Genomic DNA, 19,696 nt, shown 5'->3' on the forward strand with positions numbered 1-19,696 from the left:
AGGCTTGTACAGCCCTTCTGTGAGTCGGCAGGCTGGGTGTCATGGGAAGGAGGGCAGCTAGACCCTTGGGGCTGGTGCTAACAGCCTGTCTGGGTGGCAGCGAGGTAAGAGGTTAATACAGCCCAAGGCTGACTGCAGTAATCATCTTTGGTCATCGTCTCATGTCTTGTGCTCTGCTTTGGTAAAAGGTGTGGAAAGACTGCAGTGGGAGCCCCTGTAGGAGGAGGACAGCCTGTCCCCTATTCTTATGTGGCATTCTGTGTCTCAAGCATTCAATCTGTCTAATCCTCTGCTCCAGGACTCCTGTAGACGTGTGCGAGCCCGCCTGCTTTCCAAGGAGTCATCGTCCCTGTGAATTGCCTCTCACCAATGCATGGGTGGGGAATGCCCAGCCTCACAAGCTGTGAATACATGCTGCACTGAGAGGGGAGTGCTGCAGGCTCACAACAGCCTTCAACATGCCAGCGCTCTTGGAAGTGGACCTTTGCAAGGATTGCAGGGACTTGTTTCTCTCTGTATATAAATATATGTTATTCCACTATGGGGCAAACCACTATCTAACCAAACCCTGTGCAGCATGTCTGACCCGCTGGCTCTGGGAAGAGCTGGAGAGCTCACTTACAAGGAGAGCCCTGTGCATTATGGGACCCTGTTTGTACTCCCAGCTCTCTCTGCAATGTGCTAGGCTGTGTTTTTGCGCTTTCTGCTCTGAGCTATTAACAAGTTGACTTGTTTTTGCTTCCCCTTCTCTGTTAGCAGTGAGAATGATGGACTCCAACCTTCATGTGCATCCTGGCAGCTAACCTTACCTCCAGGCCTCCTTGGAGCTGTGCTCCCTGTGCTTTCAGGGACCAGCTCTCTGCTTCTTATGGGGTCCTTTTTGCCTACTGTTCCTGAAGCACACAAATGGTACACAGCATGGGGGTGGGCCTGAGAGAAGAGGAGAGGGGCTGAGGGTGCCATCGTCTCAAATGGGGGTTTGGGGAAAGTGGCTTCCTCAATAAACTCATCACCCTGTTTCAGCTTGAGCTGGAAGCAGCCCCTGCTCACCCCCTGCATGTGCCCCTTGTACAGCACTGTCACAGGCTCTGCCTGGGGAGCAAGGACTGTCTCTGTTTAGTGTTCCCCAAGGGAGGCTAAGCTGAGCAGGGCTTGTTCCTCAGGGGGCAGGAGGCTGGCAAAGGCTGTCCTGGGGCAGAAGGGCAGCCCAGCCTTTGGAAGCTGGGATGTCGGGGACAGGCAGAGTCAATTTGTGGCATGAAAACAGCTTGAGCATCATGAGAGGTGAAGGAGGGCTCCAGCCATTTGTGATCTGCTGCAAGTGGTGCCAAAGGCTTTAGCTCAAGATATCTGGATGGCCCGTCTGGCAAGTGGCTGATTAGTTACTAAACTGGGGGAAAGGACGGGAGCTGGATTCAGCTCTTCTCTGTGAGCTGCCGAAATGGGATGAAACCATCTAGATAGAAAATAAACCCCCGTTGCAGCTGGCCAATGTCAGCTGTCTTGTTAAGCTGAAGTGCTCCAATAAGCCAGTCTCGCCCAGTAGCTGTCTGCAAGCACTCCAGGACAGGAAACACACAGGGTCACTACTGTGAAATAAAGATTTAATCAGCTGAGGAACTGTCTAAACACTTCTCAGCCCTTCTCAGCGAAGCAAATAATCTCTGAAATCCAATTATAATTGTCTTCTAATCTTCAAGAACCAGCAGCCGACAGGAGTTAGAGCTCTGTCCTGGACAGCTTTCTGAGACAACTGGCGGCGGGAGGTGTGAGGTCAGGATGTGAGCAGGGAGTTCAGTCCAACTGACCAGAGCTGTCAAAACAGGGCTTCAGAGCCCTGCATGGCTTAGCTGGAATCTGTCACTTTTGGTACTGCTTTTTTTTTTTTTTTTTTTTTTTTTTTTTAAGCGCTACAAAGCTATATGCCTTGTGCTGCTGTATTCAGAGGGATGTTCCAGGTATTTTATATGGGGCACCTCTTCCCAGTCTGACCCTGAAATGGAAGAGCTGCCTTGAAAATGTAGGGGGTAGTGGGGCTGTAGATGTGGGGATTGGGGTTGGGAGCCTCTGTCACAGTGAAGGGAGAGCACTGGTTCTGCAGGGACCAGGCAGGTGAGGATGCTGTGAGGAAGGGCAGAGGCTGTTGCTGTGTTAGCAGTATGTGCTTTTTGGATGTGTCTGTAATTATTCCCTCCAGAGGCTGAAACTGTCTGTGTGCTTTTCTTCGAAAGACAGGCTGTGTTTTGCTGATCACACTTCTGCCTCTGCAGTTGCTGGGAGGCGGTCTCCTGTTAGCAGAGACTCGGGAATCTTGGCTCTGCCTCTGAACAGAGATGAGGCAGAGCCGAAGATCTAAAGCCGAGTGGTGGTGCAGGGAGAACTAGGCCTGGTCCTGCTACCTCTGCTTTTGCCTGCATTGAGGGTGATTGCTGGGTGAAGCATTTGTTTGTCCAGCCCCCCCCTTTCCCTCCCCCCAGCATACTCAGACATATCTATATCTCTGCATGGACGCTGGCTTGGCGAGGCTATCTCATTCCTAAGACTAAATACATTGTTCCTTTATAGATGAGAGAAAAGTAACTTTTCCCTCCAGTGGCCAAGCGACTGTGTCCCCCCTGATGGTGGATCTAGCTCAAGAGCTGAGTCTGATTTCTGGCACAGTTGAGATTTGCTTAGCTCTGAAGAAGTTATCTCTGGGGCATCAGCCTGGCATTCTGCATGTCTTGGATGACTTCCCTGCCAAAAGCGGGGTGTGTGCGGTTTCCAGACAGGGCAGCCGGAGGCTTCAGAATTGAAGGTCCTGCGGTCAGTGCCCTGGGCTTTACCCCAAGGTGCTGTCCTCCTGGTGCCAAGCATGGGGGGGCTAACAGGGACTTGGCCTCTAGGATCCCTGGCTGCCACAGCCCAATGTGTTCACGCTGTCTCATACGTGAGGGGGGTTGTAGTCGTGCCTGGATGCGCCTTGTTGCTCTGCCCAGTGCAATGCCTCACAAGGATGCTTCCTCCCAGAGCAGCAACTAACTGTTCCCAGAGTCTAGGTTTTCTGAAATATTTTTAATCTTTGTCCTTATTTATATATGCTATGTATGTACTGTTTCAGACTGCTGCCTTTCCATATGTTCATGTGAAATCCCCATATTAAATGCTTTTATTTTTAGTGTTTTTGCTCAGTGGCTTAAGCGGTTTCATTGGGACAGTGAGGACTTGGCGGTGTGTCTCCTTTCCAAAGGAAGGAAGCGTCTGCTCAGAAACCCTGTGCCACCATCCTTGGAGTGCAGAGGTGCTTGGTGAGCTGCTGCGTGCCTGCAGGGATGGCACCGTCCTCCTATATGGCACTTGTGCTCATTCCTTCCAGGGGTCTTAGTGCGACGCAAGGTGCCCAGACAGGCTTTCCTCACACACTGGAGGTATAAAGTTGGACCTCTTCCTTTCTCCCTTCCACCCGCTGTCATCCAGGGTGAAGAGAAATCTGGGTTTACAAAGAGCACTTTATATAAATAATGGATCAAATGAATACATTTTTCTCTTTAGAACCATTCTTTTCTTGCTAATCTTGGCTGCCAAGGGAGGATGGTTTCTGCTTGAATTTTCATTACCTTCCTAATAATGGCATCTCAGATTTTATGCAGATTATTTCTCTGTGAAGTTCTTCCACATTTGAAATGCCCTGGGCTTGCCTGCCATGGCTCAGACACTCATTAGCATCCTTGCTGTGTGAGTCAAAAACAAGCAGGAGAAGCAAGCTGCGTAGTGTGTTTGAAACTTTCCTGTAGGCTGAGCTTCAAGCTTCTCCTCCAGAGGCTGAAGTTGGGTATCATGGGACTGGTGCGCCTTTTCTCCCTGGAGCTTGGGGGGGCAGGAGGGGATGGGATCTTTGTGCCCTTAAAAGTGGGCATGGGAGTTCAGAGTGATGTTTCTGTTCTTTCTTGAAACTGCTGAACAAAAGGAATGCAAACATTTGCAATAGCTATTTTGCATACAGTGAATCCAAGTATTGCTTCCCTGATAATTATGATTCAAAGTGACAGGCTTTATACTGCTTACATAATTTAAAAAACGAATAAGTTTTAGCCCCTGAAGCCACAACCTGAGTGCCTATGCTTGGCTGAAAGTAAAAGAGCAGCAGTTCTGAAGTCAGTGGGACTAAACACTGAGTGAAGGCACGTACTTGAAGGGGAGCCTTAGTTTTCATTATGCTTGGGTTGGCCTGTTGGTATTCCCGCACAGCAGTGGCATCGCAAAGCAAACAAGCAGTGTTCATCCTTCATTTCATTACACAGTTTTATCTCAAATTGCACAGCACAGACTTGCAAATAAGTTCTGCAGAGTGTCACTACTATCTAAATCAATTTTTGTAAATGGTTTTAATTTTAAACCACTCTGCCCTGGTTTGGAGTTGAAATGATTTTTTTTTTTTTTGTCTCTTAAATTATCAAGTGTGGCTTGGAGCTGTCATGCTGCTGTTGTATCTCATTGCCTAGGGCAACACTGTAGACAAAAAACATGAGTAGTGTTAGCAATAGGTGTTGGCACCAGCCAGACCAGTTATCAGGCTTTACAATCTCATTGGCTTGGATTAATATTTTTTCATAGAGTCAATAAATTACCATGTTTAGTTCTGTTTGCTCATCCCCCTAGTGCTGAAGTCCATAAATTGTGCAGGCATGCAGATGCCAGGATCTCCATGCTGGGTCTCACGCTGACCCTGCCCTTGTTGTGGGCCAGGGCCTGCCTGCGGGATCTCTGCTGGCACCAGCACTCAGGCCCCATCCTGCTTCCAGCCCCTTGTCGTTACTAGGGAAGGGCCTGTGCGTGAGGTATGCCATGGGGTTGTTCCCAGGCTCCTGCAGCGTGGTGCAAGGAGAAGCTGTCCCCAGCCATAGATCACGGCGTGAAGTTCAGACACTTCTCAGCGCCAGCCTCTGAGGGGCTGATTTTGGTGCAGTCTGGGGACTGAGGTCAGAGGGAGCAGAGCTTTCCTTTCCCGGTCCCTGACTGCAAAGTCCCAGGACCTGTGGCTCGCCAGCGGTGGTGCGCTCTGCTCCCCAGTCCCAGCGCAGCTGGCACTCTCCTTCTCCCAGGTTACACCAGCCTCTCCTGCTTTGCTGGTGGGAAGGATTTACAAATCCCCTGCTCATCCCTCCTGGGGGGTGGCTTGTGCGATCTTAGTCTGGCTCCTCTTGCACCAGAGAAGAGGGCTGGGTCCCACCTCATCAGCTCTTTTTCTGTATGAAGCTCTTGCTCCGCCACAGCTTGGGATGGATGTGGATTGAAAAAAAGCTCGACCCATTTGTTGTGTGCACCTATGTGTGTGTGAGGGGGTGTGTGTGCAGGTCTGCGAATTGGGGGTGCTGGGGTGTGTGTGTGTGTGTCTGCATTGGCCTGAGGTTGGCCTAGGATGTGTTTCTTCCAGCCCTTCCTCTTACAAAGCTGAGCCTTGCTCCTGGCCTGGCTGCCTGCTTTCCCTCCTGCCTGGGCGGGAAGCAGGGCCTTGGGCCCCGGTGGCATCTTGCACAAAAGCATCTGGCTCCATTGTGCCTCGCTAAGGCCGTTCTGCTGCAGCAGCACAAGAGGGGGCTGGCAGCACACACTGCGCTGTGCTGCGGGACCGGACCCCCTGCCTGCCTGGCCCAGAAAGCTGGGGGCCTGGGGGCAGGCTTGGCCCCTGCTGTGGTGGAGGGGCCTGGTTCTTCCTCCTCCGCTTCATCTGGGGCACGGGCAAAGGGGAAGCTGGGGCTGCAAATAAAGCAAACAGTATAGAGAGCAAAGAGAAGGGGGGGAGCAGTGTTCAGGTGGACGGATGCAGAGAAGGGATGGAGGCTGGGGCTGGGGCGATGCCTCTTTGCAAAGGACAAAGTCAGCTCTGTGGGTAGCCCCTAGCGTGGTCCTCCAGGCCCTGCACTTGTCTGGGGCTGAGTGGGGCTGTCCTAAGAATGAGGCTTAATCCATTCCCTCTCCTGCTTGCCAAGTCGTTTTTGGATGCTGGCATCCTCTTGCTCTTCTCTGGAGCCAAACCCTGGTAACCTGTCACTCAGGCTTGCGTAGCCAGAGCTGCTGGTCCTTCCTGCAGCACCTGCACCCTGGAAGTGCCTCTGCTACAGCACAGGGACTCTGGTGACTGTGGCCAAGTGGGGCTGCTGCCAGCTCCCCTGTCCTATGGCTTGCAGTCTCTGACTTTCTTCCAGCCTCTAATAGCTGTGGCTTGTGACTCTGTGACGGCTGGGGGAGGGACGCAGCGAAACACGCTTACAACTGGGACGGGCAAGATGCAGAAATACAGCTCGCGACTGTAGAGGCCCGGTGAGCCCAAACAGGCACATGGTTTATTGATTACATCCCAGCATGGGACCAGCCGCCAGCTAGCCATAAATATGGAGCACAGACAAGCTCGTCTGCACCCAGGGCATCTTCATTAATGAAATCAGGACAGAGCCTCTGCCTCTCTCATCTGTCAAGCTGAGACACTTCTTATCTCTCAGGTTACCTGGTTTTCCTAGCTCAGAGATGTCAGTGTAAAGGGGGATTGTGGTGAGACAAAAGGTGTTGGTGGGAACAAGCTCTGTTCTTCCAAAAACAAAGCCCGATGTCTCTGCTTACCCCTGTGGCCAAGGTCATCTGCTGTATCCTGCAAACCCACCTGCTCCTACTGGGAGGCAGGGCTTTACAGCAGAGGAGCTGCAGTTTATGGCACCGTGGAGAAATATGTTGGATGTGCTTGGCAACAGCAAATGGAAAGTTAGTCTATTAAACAGTAAATTATCCCTCCAATGCATCTTCATTGAGGAGGGTTAATGAATGGCTCCAGGCAGAGTGAGCGGGGAAGAGCGTGTGTGCACGCCGTGCGCATGTGGAACAATCGCTACATCTGGGGACCCCGAATCCTGATCCCACGCTGCACGAACAATAGCGCTTGATGTGCGAGACGCTTCACAAACACCTCCTCGCGTGTGGCTTATTCAAACCAGCTTGCGCCGCGCTGCAGCGCTCCCAGGCAGTTGGTGTGTCCAGCCGTGCTGGGAACAGCGTCTCTCCATCTGCGCCGGGGCTGCTCAGAGCAAATTGTTTTTTCCTTGTGGGCTAGAGCCGCTTTTGGGAGCACGGGCTGTGGGGCTCGTCCCCTCCGTTCAGCCGTGCCCCAAAGCAGGGGTGTGGTGTCTTGCGGACCATCCCCCTCCCGCCGCTCTGCTGGCGGGGTTTGCCAGCGACGTCGAGCTTGTCCTCAGAGAGGTGCCGCTGCTCGGTGCGTCTGAGCCCTGCCTGCCGCCGCAGCTAACCGGGCAAGATTTACTGTGCTCCCGATGCCCCCAGCCGCCCGCACGACTCCATAATAGACCCATCAAGGACATTATGGCGCTGAACGAGCCCAACAAGTGCCCTGGCGGGGCCGACACGCCGACCCGCTCCCGCACAATGCCTCGTCCCCCAAAGCCAAGCGTGTCCGGCGGCACAAAAGGCGGCCGGGCCTCCCAGCATGAGCCAAGGCGGCCAGGCGTGACAGACGGGGCCCCGGCCGGCGGAGGCGCAGCCCGGCAGCCTTCTCCCCGCGCGGTCTCGGGGGCACGATGGGGAGCTGGCGGTCGCGGCCGCTCTGCTCCCGTCTCATCTCCACCTGGGCCTTGCAGCCCCATGCACACACAGCCACCCTCCTGCGTGTCACCTGCTTCTGCTCTGCATCCGTGTCTGGCTCTGCCCTTAGAAATGCATCCGTTTGCTGCTCTCCAGCCCTGGGTCTCCCGGCTGCCTGGGAGCCCGGGCACCCTGCAAGGTGCTAACGGGCGCCTGCAGCCCCGGCGCCCGCTGCAGACCTCGACAGAGCTGCCGGTCGCTGAGCGCGCATCCTGCCCTGGGACGGCCCCGTCAGGGCTGTGCAATGGGAAACCCAAGCTGGGGACGCGGCACAGGCGCAGGAGCTGGCCCTTGCTGGCAGGCAGTGCCGGGCAGCTCGGAGGCAGGCCGCAGCCCGTCCCAGGCTGGGTGGAAATGCCCGGATGCTGCCCTGGGGGGCTTGGCTTAAAACTGGCAGCAATTTTGTTTGAAGCTTTGTAGCTGCTTCGCATCTCTTTGCACGACAGGTCTGGCGCGTACCCTGGAATCCTTCCCCAGATCTTCCCATGGAAACTCCTCTCCTGCAAAAAAGCTTCTGCTTCATTTTAACCAAACCCAGAGCCCATCAGACAATCCAGATGGTCTCTCTCTCTATCAAGCAGTTTGGCCCAGATCCTGCTGGCAGACGGCAGGACCAGGCCTCCCTTGATAAAGAAAAGTTTGTTTTTTATTTTCCTCCCTGCTCCTCATCCATATTCAGAGGCACCCTGGGCCTTTCCCAGGCATCTGTTGCTCTCAGTGGCCCGCGCCACCCCGCGCAGAGCACTCCGAGGCCTGCGGGATCACGTCTCAAGTCTTAATCTGGGCCCATTTCAGAGTGGTGCCATTTCACCTCTCCTTTGCCTCTGTGGTCCCGAATTTCTGCCTGTGCTGGGGCTGTTCCTGGTTGCACAGACTGCAAACTCAGTGGGCACGTTGCATACGCTGGCCCGGCTCTGGCGGCGTCCCAAAGGTGCTTCCCCCACCCCATCGCTGCTAATGCATCAGCACCAACACCCCGCTCCTGATGTGCTGGAGGAGGGTCTTGGCCCAGAGCCCGTCCCCCTGCCCTGCCATCATCCCTCTCAAGCCCCACTCAGCCCTTGCAGCGCATCTGCAGCCCGGGAAGGGGGATGCTTCTGCGACTGGGGCACCTGCGGAGGGGTCAGCTGCGGCCAGCAGCCCTGCTCAGGGGGTCCAGGTGCAGGAGCTGCGCCATGGTGGGCTGTGGCACTCGCGGCAGGCAGCTGCCCGGGAGAGCAGGAGTCGAGATGCCTGCAGGACAAAACATGGATCTGGGCCCGAACCAGGGTCTTCAGAGCCCCAGCCCTGTGCTCGCTTGCGCCTCTTCCACCGCCTGGCCCAGGCTGGCACAGACAGAAGGTGGCCTCCAGGCACTTTCATGCAGGCTAGTTGCTCTGCCAAGACCATGACCCCGGCTATAAAGCGACCCGATGTTGCTGCAGCTGGACACAAAGACCAAGGGGAGTCTATTTATCCTGCAGATCATGAAGGATTTGCCTTGGGCAAGTGACTTTGCAGAAGTTAGGAAACAAGATCCCTCATCCTGCTCCTGCAGCAGGAGCAAAGGGCAGGTTAGGAAGACAGACAGGTCTGCAGGGACACCGTGTCCTGCAGCAGGGACACCGCCTGGCAGCACAGCTGCCCTCGGAGAGGGGCTCTGCTCCACCGATCAGGGGAACGGGAGGGAGCTTGGGAGGGAGGGAATGACGGCACGCAGGCATTACATGGTTAGCGGCCAGCTTTGGGGAATGCAGAGCAGCTGGGAAATAATCTTCACCCCCAAAAATTCAGCCCAGTGCCACCAAGGAGGCTGGTCAATGGAGTGGGTTCAGGAGGAACAAAACACCGGGATGGGCTTTCTGCAGCCCTGGGTGCGCAGCTGGGGTCCACGCAGGCGGGTCGGAGCCCCTTTGGGTGCTCGGTGCCAGGGTCTCTCCCTGAGCACCACAGCAGGCTGCAGGGCCACCTCTCCTGAAGCTGTGCCAGAGACGGGTCAGCTCCCAGAGTCCTGGGAAGCAGCTCATCTTCCTCGCTGTCAGGGCTGCTGTGTAGCAACAAGGAACAAACCCCTTTCAAGCATCTCAGCTGCAGCTTCCTCCCGGGATTGGGGCCAGAGGAAGGAGATGTCATGAAAATGCAGACAGATGATGGGAGCCTGCATTCGGGATGGGAAAAAGCTGCTGATCCGGGCCAAGCTGATGCTGCCCTCTGTGTGTGTGGGTGAGGTGGCCCTTGCCGGAGTGAGATTCACGCAGACGCGCCTCTCTTTCTGATTAAAAAGCGCTGGCTTGCAGAGCGCCATGCATGGGGAACGCTGATTTAAGAAGCAGCCCTGCCCCAGGACCTGCCACTGTCCCTGCATATGTCCTGCAGGTCAGGGGGAGAGGTGGAGGGGATGGTGGGGTGTCCATGCCCCCCTCCCCTTCTCCACCTTCACGCTGTGCAGAAGGGGTACGGAGCAGGTGAAGGGGCTGAGGAAGCAGCCCGCGGCCCTGAGAAATGCTGCAGAAATGCTTTGAGCTGGGCAAGAAACTAGCTCCCAGTGTGCAGAGGTGGGAAATTCCCCTGGGAGCATGGGGTGGAAGGGGTTTCCCTGGGGGATGCTGCACCACTGTGGGGCTTGCATGGCCCCTCCAGGCACCCTGCCGCCTCCCCAGCCCTTGCGCTCCGCTCCGGCTGCTAGAGGAGTCTGGCAGGTTCCCTCCGCCCCGAGGAGGAAACTCGCAGCAGTTGCTGTCAACAGCCACGGCTCCGCCGAGCATCTCAAAATCCCTGCTGCTTTCCTCGAAGACTCAGCCCTTGGAGGCACGGGCTATGCAAGCGTCTCAGGTACCGTTAATAAAATAGGTGTCCAGCCCTCGTGGCGACACCCTTCTGCTTTTCCTTCATAGACCTCGGGGGGAAAAACAGAAGGCAACAAAACGAGTGCAATATTCACATGTCCGAGGTGCCGAACGACTGGGGCCAAGCTCAGGAGGTCCCTTGGCTCAGCTCGTTTTTGCACTCGAACAGGTGTATTTTGACTCTTCCTTGATTCTCCCTTGGCCCCCGCAGCCCGGGGCCACGGCGGGGAGAAGCCGGGGGGACCCCTCGGCGCCGCTCGGCCTCGCTGCAGCGGTGGCCCCGGGGGCCGAGCCCGGCGCCCCGCGACGGCGCGCGCTGCCGCTACCGGCGCGCGGGCGCCGGTGCGCGGCGAGGGGCGGGGGCCGCGGCGGGGGAGGGGAGGGGGCCCGTCGGGGCGGGGGGCGGAGCCAGCGCGGGGGCTGCGCCCGGCCGCGGGACGGGGCGGCAGTGAGGCAGCGCGGTGCGCGCCGACGGCGCCCTCGCCCGCAGCCGCGCCGAGCCGAGCGCAGCGCAGCGCAGCCGAGCGGAGCCGGGGATGCGCAGCGGCACCGTCGCCTAAGGCCGCTGCCCGCTGCCATGGCGGCGCCGCGCGGCGCGGCCCCGACGCCCGCCCCGGCCCCGGCCCCGGCCGCGACCCCCGGCGCGGCGCCGGCGGGGCTGCGTGCGGCCGCCTGGCTGCTGGCGTGCGCCGCGCTGTGCCGGGGCCGCGCCGCCGCCTGCCCGCCGCTCTGCGCCTGCAGCGGCACCACGGTGGACTGCCACGGCACGGCCCTGCGCGGCGTGCCCCGCAGCATCCCCCGCGGCACCGAGCGCCTGTGAGTACCGCGGCGGCGCCGGCGGCGGGGCGCCGTCGGGGGGGCGCGTGCCAGCAGTGGCGGGGGGGGCGAGTAAATGCCCGTCCGGGGGATGCGTGTGCGGGACCTGTCGGAGTGAGGGGGTGCGTGCAGCAGCCCGTCCGCGGGGGGGGCAGTAGCCTGTCGAGGTGGGGGCGGTGGGTGCACGTTTTGGGGTGACACCCGAACGGTCGGCGTGTGAAGCAGGCTGCGTGTGCTGGTGTGTGTGCAAGCGTTTGGAGCCGGGGGGGGGGGCGGGTTAGCGGTGTGCCGGAGGGAGGTGTTGCTCCATGGGGCCATTTGCACGGGGGCCTGTTTGCGTGAGGGGCATGGGGCAGCCCTGCATGGGCTGCATGTGTGGGGCTGTACCCCCCTTGGCCACCCCCATGGTGAGCTGTCGTGGGGCACCCACACGGCTGGAGAGGCTGCACCAGGTGCCCAGCACCTCAAGCCCCAGCCTGTGCTGGGCACCCCTCTGCCCCCGGGAAGCTGTCCTGGGAGTGCTGGCGTGGTGCGGAGGGGTCAGGCCCTATCCCCCTGCTCCACTCTCGGAGACCGTTCCCCCCGCTCTGCTAGCACCAGCTCCTGCAGCCATGGGGCCAGGCGACCTGCCCCTGCGGAAGGGGCGGCTCAGCGCAGGGACCCCAGTGCACACTTGCAGGTGGGAGCACCGAGGAGCTGGGGCTCCTGCTGCCCTGGCAGAGCTGGGTTGGGACCCAGCGTTGCGTGCTGCCTCTTCCCCGTGTTGTTGCAGTGTTGACGTGCCTTTCCCAGCCACTTGGAAGAGCCCCTTAATTGCTTTTAGGGCTGGCACGACTGTGCCAGCTGTGTCAGGGAGCCCTGCTGCAACCCCTGGCGTTTCTGCGGGTGTCACGTTCGCTCCGGTGCCACTGGCTCTGTCACCCCTGCACCCTCCTGCTCTGTGCGTGCTCCCGAGCCAGGGCAGGGATGCGCGACCCTGCTCCCATGCACGAGCCTCGGGCTCGGGGTTCTCCAGTAGGAGAAGGGAGGATGCAGCTCACCCCTCGGCCCTGGGCTGCCCCCCGCGTGCAGCGCTGGTGGCTCTGTGGGGCACTGCTTTGGTGGAATTTCCCCTTTTCGTGCCATAATTATCCTCACGCGAGTGGTTATCACCCAGCACAGGGACAAGGCTGCTGGGAGCTGCGGTCGCACAGAGCCGCCCCGCGGGGTCCCCTCCGGCGGCTGGCCCTGCTCGCTGCCTTCTTTTCCACTCACCGCCTCGACTGGCCTGTTTCTCCATGTCCATCGCCTTTGGGGGACTTTGGGGTTTTTTGTGCGTTGGTGGGATGGCCGCAGCAGCTCACAAGCTCGCTGGAACTCCCTGGAAAGGTGCTGCAACTTTGCAGCCTCCAACTTTTTGCCCTGCAAAGCTTGGCAAAGCGGGGCCGGCTGGCAGCCGCCAGGGAGCCTGTGGAGTGGTCCGGGCACGCTTCACCCTGCCTCCAAGGCTGCCTTTCTCAGGAAAACCAGCCAGCCGTTACCGGCGCCCGGGGCCAGCTCGCGCCCTCGGCTTGCTCATGCCTCTCTAGGAAACGCTGCGGATGCTGGATGCGCCCGAGAGCACAGCACGTCCCCGTGCGCGCATGCACTGCGGTTTCTCCCACATCTGCCACCTTCGGGCTGTGGGGGAAGAGGCCTCTGCTAGCGCTGCTACAGAAATGCCCCCTCACCCCCTGCGCGACCGGGGGAGATTGTCAGGCACTGAGCGGAGAGGTTTGGCCGCAGCACAGGGGGGAGCAGCAAAACCTCTGCGGCTTTGCACGGCTGCCTGCGCCCACGGCAAGCGCGACGGAGCAGGTCCCGGCGGCGGTGCGGGCGGCACGGGGCGACAAGCCCCCTGCACTGCAGTTTTGTCTGCTCCCGGGAATCCCTTGGTGCCGGCAGCGGGAGGGGAGCTGGGGGAGCAGGGCACGGTTCCCAGCCCCGCTTGCTTTTCTTTCTTCCTTTGAAAGCTCCTCTGAAGACTACGGGTGATCCTGCCCATGCCAGCAGGATCGGTGCAAATTCGCCACCGCCAAATGGCTGCTTCTAGTGCTGCTCGTGGCTGATGGGGCTGAATCGAGCCTGACCGCAGCGCACGCGCTGCTGCTTTTGAAGTTTTCAGCTGGTGGCTGAGCGTGGCCCCCCGTGGCCCCCGCTCCTGCAGCTCGCCTGCTGCATAGCCACTGGCTTTGGGGCTGCGGCTCGTGGGGGAGCGCCGGGGAAGAGCCGCCAGCTCTGCAGTGCCCCGGGCCCCGTCTGAAGCCGGGCAGCACCGTGCGGCCCCGCTGCCCCTCTGCTCGCCGGCTGCGGCTCGGCGCTGGGCTGCGGGCTCACCGTGCCGGCGGCGGTGCCTTCCTTGGGAGCCTTCCCGGCCGGAGGAAATTTGCAATTCTATTCCAATTTCTCCCTTCAGCTACGTCCAAGGCAGATGCTGTCTATATGTCGCCATGGTAACGCTGCGTTCTTGCTCTCCATGGAATTGCATGCTGGAAAAATATTAGTTTAAAAAACTATGTCGTGTTTGTATTGACTAGAGCTGAGGCTGATAGCGGCGGATCTATTGTCCCCCGGTTGGGAAAAGTCACCAGTAACAGGCAATAAAACCAGCCAGATTGGCCTCTGGTGACTATTTCTCACCCTGCACAGCAATTGCTTCCCTATAAACCCTTCCCTGGCTCTGTTTTATTGCATCCTTTCAAACAGATATTTTTGCCTTAAACATGCTGCCACTTTGCTCCTCTGCGATGATGCATCTCTGCTGCGGGCAGGTGCTCCGCACGGGGGTGGTGGCGGGGAGGGAAAATCGCTCCCGGCTTTCCTTGCTGGCCCTGAAGCCTGCTTTCGAATGCCGCTGCTGCCCCCGGGGTCCCCGGAGCGTGCCGGCCGGGCCCGGCAGGCAGCGTCCCGTGCACCAGCGACCTCGCTCTGCCCAGGGGCTCCGGTTTGCGGGGCCGGCAATGGGCGAGCGTGTCTTTGTCTCGCAGCCGAGCCCTTCGTGCTCGCCTGCCCGCTCCAGAGGCACTTAGCGCCGCGCACACGCTCCCCTTCATGCTACCGCTGGAGAAACACCCTCCCGTCAAGCCTGAGAGGCAAAGAGATGGCTCCGTGCGCGTTTTTCTGACGGGCAATAAAAGCAGCTGTGCCTTAGCAAACGGCCCTGTCGTAGCGCTCGGCTTGGCTCTCCCACGCCGCTCAGCCCCGGCTCCGGCCTCGCCGCCACGTGCTGCCGCCGAAGCCCTGCCGGGTGTCTGCTCCCCCGGCATGCATTTTGGATGCACTCGCTGCTCAAAATAGCAGAGGCAAGTGTCCTATGGGGGAGAGCGAGGCTGCTGGAAAGAGGCAGATCAGAAAAAAGGGAAGATTAATTTTTCAGGCGATGCAGCCGAGGAGCAGCCCTCGGCACCGCGAGCGGGAGCGCCGCCAGCTCCCAGGCATGGTGGGGGAGCGCGGCTGGACGCGGGAGCGGCGGTGAGGCGCCCAGAGCAGGCGAAGGGGCCAGGCAGCAGAGCCTGGTGGGTCACGCTGCTGCCCCAAATACGTCCCTTTGGGAGAAAGGCCCAGCTCCAAAATGGGATGCTCCGGGACACCCATCCCGTAAGCAAGCATGTCGGGCAGTCGTGCAGGTGTCCTCCTGCCCCGCTGGGAGGTCTGCCACCTGCTCCGGGAGCGATGGGCAGGGAGGGTTTGCTCAGGCACATGCAGCTTGGGTTGAGCCTCGACCTCCCGAATGCCAGGGGGATGCGGAGGAGCCAAGGGAGCAGCAATTTTCCTGGCCAAGCCAGTTGGCACCGCACGGAAAGCCCAATTTTGGGGGCATCCAGGCAAAGTTGCTTTCTGCACTGAGCTTCATTTTCCCAATTTGTGAAATGGAAACAGTGACCTGCTGCCTTTTCTTTTTCAAACCAAGCCTGAGTGAGCGTATTATTTATTTTTAATCCGAAGGTGACACACCAGGACGCTGCGTGAATGTAAAGCATTGCCTGACTGCGAGCAGCTAATGGCTGTGGCATGAAAACCCCAGAGATAACTTATAAAGCGCGTGAAGCCCTCCGGTTCCTCCACGTTAGTCACACAATCAATGCTGTTTGTAATGCTTAAAAATTTATTGTGGTGCTAACCCCGTTTAGTGCCTTGTAAAAGCTGGCAGAGCGGACTGGGCTCCGGGGGCTTGCGTGAGGCTTGGGGCTGGTTTCCCCTTTGGCTCGGGGCAGTGACGCAGAGATAAGCCCAGGCAGCGCGTAGTGTTGCTCTGTTTTGGACCCATCACACTGCAGGCATTCGGGAGGGTCTGCACTGGCGCGGGAGCTGGCGGGGCGCTGAGCATCCCTCCATGGTGGCAGCGGGGGGACCGGCTCCACGGCACCGGAGCCGGGCTCGGCCTTGCCGGCCCTGCTCGGGCAGCTCTCCCTGGGTGGCGGGAGCAAGCTGGGGCTTGGTTGCACTTAAGTGGCAGGGCGAAATCTGGAGAAGACTTGAAAAACGCAAAAACAGCAGGGGATGAAAGGCTGCAGCTGCTCGGTCCCCCGGTGCTGAGCGCAGGGTCAGTGCGGGGTCTGGTCCTGTTCGGGGCTGCCATTAGCAGCGTGGAAGAGGAGCTGCATGTTACACTTGCAGATGCCACCAGGCCGGGCGAGATACAAGGGTGTTAGAGGACAGGCTTAGATCTCGAAATGCTCTTGATGGACAGGAGAAGCGGTGTGGCAGAAAGGATGCCTGTTCCCTGGGGCCGCCAGGAAGGTGCTGGCTGGGAAGGACCAAGCCAGAGCACGGCTGGAGCACGAGCCGAGCAGGTCCGACCCCCGCCAAAAAGAGAGGCAGAGCCCGGATGAGTGCCCGAGCACCCTTCCCGCTGTGTGCCAGTGCTTGCAGGGATGGGGGTCACCTGCAGCGAGAGGGGGGAGACCCTGAGGAGGGCACGGGGGAGCTGCCTACGCATCCATCAGGATTGATGGAGGCTTGCGGTGGTCCCGCTGTGGGGCGTGTGACCTTGCAGCCTTCATTTCTCTGCTTCCTTGATCATTATCCGGCACCGTCGGCTCCAGCTGGGGCCAGGGCTCTGGTACAAGGGACACGGAGCAGCCGCGGGCTGGTGCTTGGGGCCGAAAGGAGAAACCCCAGGGCGATGCTGACGGAAGAGGGAGGGACGCGCCATCCCACAAGGGCAACAGCCGGCCTTGCCGGGCGCTGGCGCAGTGGCCCTCAGCGCGGGCGCCACGGGAGCACAGCTGGACACAGATGTTTCTAGCATGTCCCCACCCTGCAGTCCCCACCCCGGTGCTGAACTCCTTCCCTGCGCTTGCACTAACGGGGTCACGAGGCATTTCTCTGCTTGTGGGTGCGAACACAGGCTTTCATTTCGCAGGCTTGCTCTGTGCTTTCTTAAAAGCGAGAGTCCTGGGAGTGCAACAGCTAGGATTTCTGCGTCGACGGGTGAGCAGAACAGCAGACGGGCACAGGGGCGAGTCAGGCGCGTGCCGAACTGCTAATGCTTTGCACCAGAATGCAAATAATCAGATTGCTCTGTCTCTGAAGCGACCCCCTTCCCTTCCTGCCGCTGAAAAATCAGTGCCCAGGGAAATATCGCTCGTGTTGGCTGTATTTAAGAAGTTACCTCTCGGCATTTCCGCTCCCTTGGTTACAGCGTGAGTTCAGCTCCCAAACCCTGAAGACAGAGAGGCTTCCAGACTCCACCGGGGCGGATGAAGCCACCCAAAGGTAGCAGCCAAATAGGAGCCCAGATTGTGCCAATCTGGTCTAATGACCCCCAGCGCAGCGCTGACACCCAACTGCTCCGCAGACACATCAGCCCTCGCCGTAGCGCCGCCGCCGGGGTGTCCCATTTCGCTACGATCGGGCACGAAGGCGGCGGGTGAGTGGCAGGGGTCCGGCCATCTGGGCACAGCAGCCTGCAGTCCATCTCCAGGAGGAGCTGAGGGGATTCTCCCAGCTCACGGTGGCCGAGTGCTGCTGCGTGTCCCTGCCTTTGGGCTGCCTCCCTGGCTCCGGCTCTGCCTTCGCGCTGCAGCGCAGGCGCTGAGGTCCCAGCCAGCCTTGGGCTTTGCAGGCTGAGGTGTAAAGCCCTGGCTTTCAGACTGAGCAGTTTTTAAGTCAAGTCGCTCATCTGCTCCGTCTGTCTGCAGCGCTGGAGGTTTCCTAACTGCCTTGTGCGTATTGCAGCTAAATGTGTTCAAAGGAGGCGAGGTGGGAGTCCTGCCGGGAGCACGGGCTTGCACCGTGACCGCCAGCTTGGCCGCTGAAGTGGCCTCAGGACCTGCCTTTGCAAGGACCACGTAGGACATCTGGGGAAAAATCATCTCTGAAGCAGGAAGCTCTGCTGAATGCAACCTCAGAGCAGGTCCAGAGTTTCTCCCTGCCCTTAGCTGGCCCCAGGCTGGGGTCCATCAGATGTGCGTGCAGGCAGGCGCTCCCCCCACAGCGACGGGTGCCCCTAAACGCGTTACCTTGCTCAGCGCACCCCGCACGAGCTCTGCGCCGACCAGGCAGGGAGCTGGGTGAGCCGCGGGGCCGCAGAGCCCGAGGAGGGGCTCGGTTTAATCGCCGGGGCTGGGGACCGTCTGCTCATTCCCCGCTCGCATTCATCTGTGTCCTGGTAACATGCTGCCCCCCCTGCTCTCGGCGCGGGCACACACGGCTCCATAAAGGCAGGAGCCGGCGATCACCGCCGCTGAATAGCTGTGTAATTAGGGGGCTGTAATGGCGAACTGGGACTCATTAGCCATTATCAGCCCTTCCAGCAGTACGGCGGCAGCACCCCGAGGCGCACGCCTGCACTGCCTGCGCCCGCCGGCCAGGTGGCCGGGAGGGCCAGAGGCTCTCTCCCGCCCCGGGGAGGCTGCGGTTGGGGGTCCTGGGGCTAAGGCTCCCCCACCGCAGCGCTCACACCGCGTGTAACAGGGGAGAGTGGTGCAAACCGGGGTGGCGGGGTGCGAATCTCTGCAACTCCCAGGCTTGGAGGGGCTGAGCATCCGTGGGGGACCCTGACCCCCAGTGGGGCTGAGCATCCGTGGGGCTGGGGCTCTCCCTGCCAGGAGGGGCTCTCCCGGGGGGCAGTCACTTGCTGGCTTATTACCCCTGCCCTCTTCGGCTAAGAGGCTCCGTGTGTTTGGGCTGAGACCTGCCACGCCACGGCGTTTCGGGGCGATGCAAGTGTGCCCCCAGGCTGGGGCTCCTCTGCTCCCCGGCGGGGAGCACCGAAACACACCGGCTGCCCTTTCCAGGGCACCCTGGGGGAGCGCGGGGCTGCCGAGTGCCTCCCCGCCAACCTCTGCCTCTTCTTTCCGCAGGGAGCTTAACGGCAACAACATCACGCGGATCAGCAAGAACGACTTCTCCGGGCTGAAGCAGCTGCGCGTCCTGTGAGTGCCGGCGCGGGGGGCGGCGTGGGGGTCCCGGCCTCGCCGGGGCCGAAAGCCGATGCTGCGCCCTGGGGTGCGGCGGGCAGGGGGTCGGAGCGTGGCGGCCGGGCCGGGGCAAGCGCGGCGGGGGGCTGCCACGAGCCACCCGCTCTCTCCACTTGCCCCGCCGCAGGCAGCTGATGGAGAACCAGATCAGCGTGGTGGAGCGCGGCGCCTTCGACGACATGAAGGAGCTGGAGCGGCTGTGAGTGCCGGCACGTGTGCCTCCCCCTGCCTGCCCCTTCCCCGGTGCCTGTGCTTCCCCATCCTGCTTTTGGGTGGTAGCGCTTCATTTTGCCCGTTTAACAGCCCTGGCAGTTTTGGTCCCCAAGGGCAGCCTTGATGTTTTGCCTTCACCCATAGCGTATTGATGCCGTGCGCCCCAGGGAGCCCTGCTGCACAGCAGCAGCACGCAAAGCGCCCCTATTTCTATTTCTATAGGGTTTTAAGTCCTTCCTGATGCTTTTGAGATGAGGGGCAGGTTAGCCACAAATCACTGCCATCGTCACAGGCTGCGCGGCGCCTTGGCAAGGCAGCCGTAAGTTACAGCCCAGGACTCAATAAAACAGCTCGACAGCTTAAACCCCCCGAGCTGCTCAGGCAAATGTTAAGAGCTGCCTGAGCAGCAGGTTAACAGGGCAGTTAAGCGCCGCTCAGCAGTTAACAGCTTGCAGTGCTGCCTACGTGTAATTGCAACGCTGCCAGTAAATGCATTAGTGTCCAGCCGGCTCCCCGCGCTGGCAGCGCCCGTGCCGGGAGCGGGTCGCCCATGCCGCTGGCGCGAGCCACAGGGCCACCGGCTCTCCTCCGTGACCCTTTCCTCCTCCTTGCAGGCGGCTGAACCGCAACCAGCTGCACACGCTGCCGGAGTTGCTCTTCCAGAACAACCAGGCGCTGTCGCGGCTGTAAGTACCCGCTTCGGTCGGGGGCCGCGAGAAACGTAGGCGTGCGGGTCTTTGCTGGCTGCGCCTTGCATCTCCGTTTCTCAGCTGC

At 59.8% G+C, this 19,696-nt stretch overlaps 2 protein-coding genes across 4 annotated transcripts in view; both read left to right on the forward strand.

Moving 5' to 3' along the window:
- ARHGAP19 (Rho GTPase activating protein 19) overlaps positions 1-3,162 on the forward strand; it is a 28,274-nt gene extending 25,112 nt beyond the window's left edge. The window contains exon 12 of the mRNA XM_026102907.2: positions 299-3,162. Coding sequence (XP_025958692.2) covers positions 299-355 — 57 coding nt within the window. The 3' untranslated portion in view covers positions 356-3,162. The remainder of the gene's footprint in view (positions 1-298) is intronic.
- A 7,772-nt stretch (positions 3,163-10,934) lies between these two features.
- The window catches only part of SLIT1 (slit guidance ligand 1), a 34,846-nt gene continuing 26,084 nt past the window's right edge, over positions 10,935-19,696 (forward strand). For 2 of the 3 annotated variants that reach the window (XM_064514109.1, XM_064514108.1), the window contains exons 1-4: positions 10,936-11,267; positions 18,593-18,664; positions 18,837-18,908; positions 19,537-19,608. In XM_064514109.1, the coding sequence (XP_064370179.1) occupies positions 11,029-11,267; positions 18,593-18,664; positions 18,837-18,908; positions 19,537-19,608 (455 nt within the window). In that variant the 5' untranslated portion in view covers positions 10,936-11,028. Of the gene's footprint in view, positions 11,268-18,592; positions 18,665-18,836; positions 18,909-19,536; positions 19,609-19,696 lie in introns of all 3 variants that reach the window. The other variant, XM_064514110.1, reaches the window with a different exon arrangement.

Source organism: Dromaius novaehollandiae, chromosome 6 (genome assembly GCF_036370855.1).
Source record: "Dromaius novaehollandiae isolate bDroNov1 chromosome 6, bDroNov1.hap1, whole genome shotgun sequence".
NCBI classification, from domain to species: Eukaryota; Metazoa; Chordata; class Aves; order Casuariiformes; family Dromaiidae; genus Dromaius; species Dromaius novaehollandiae.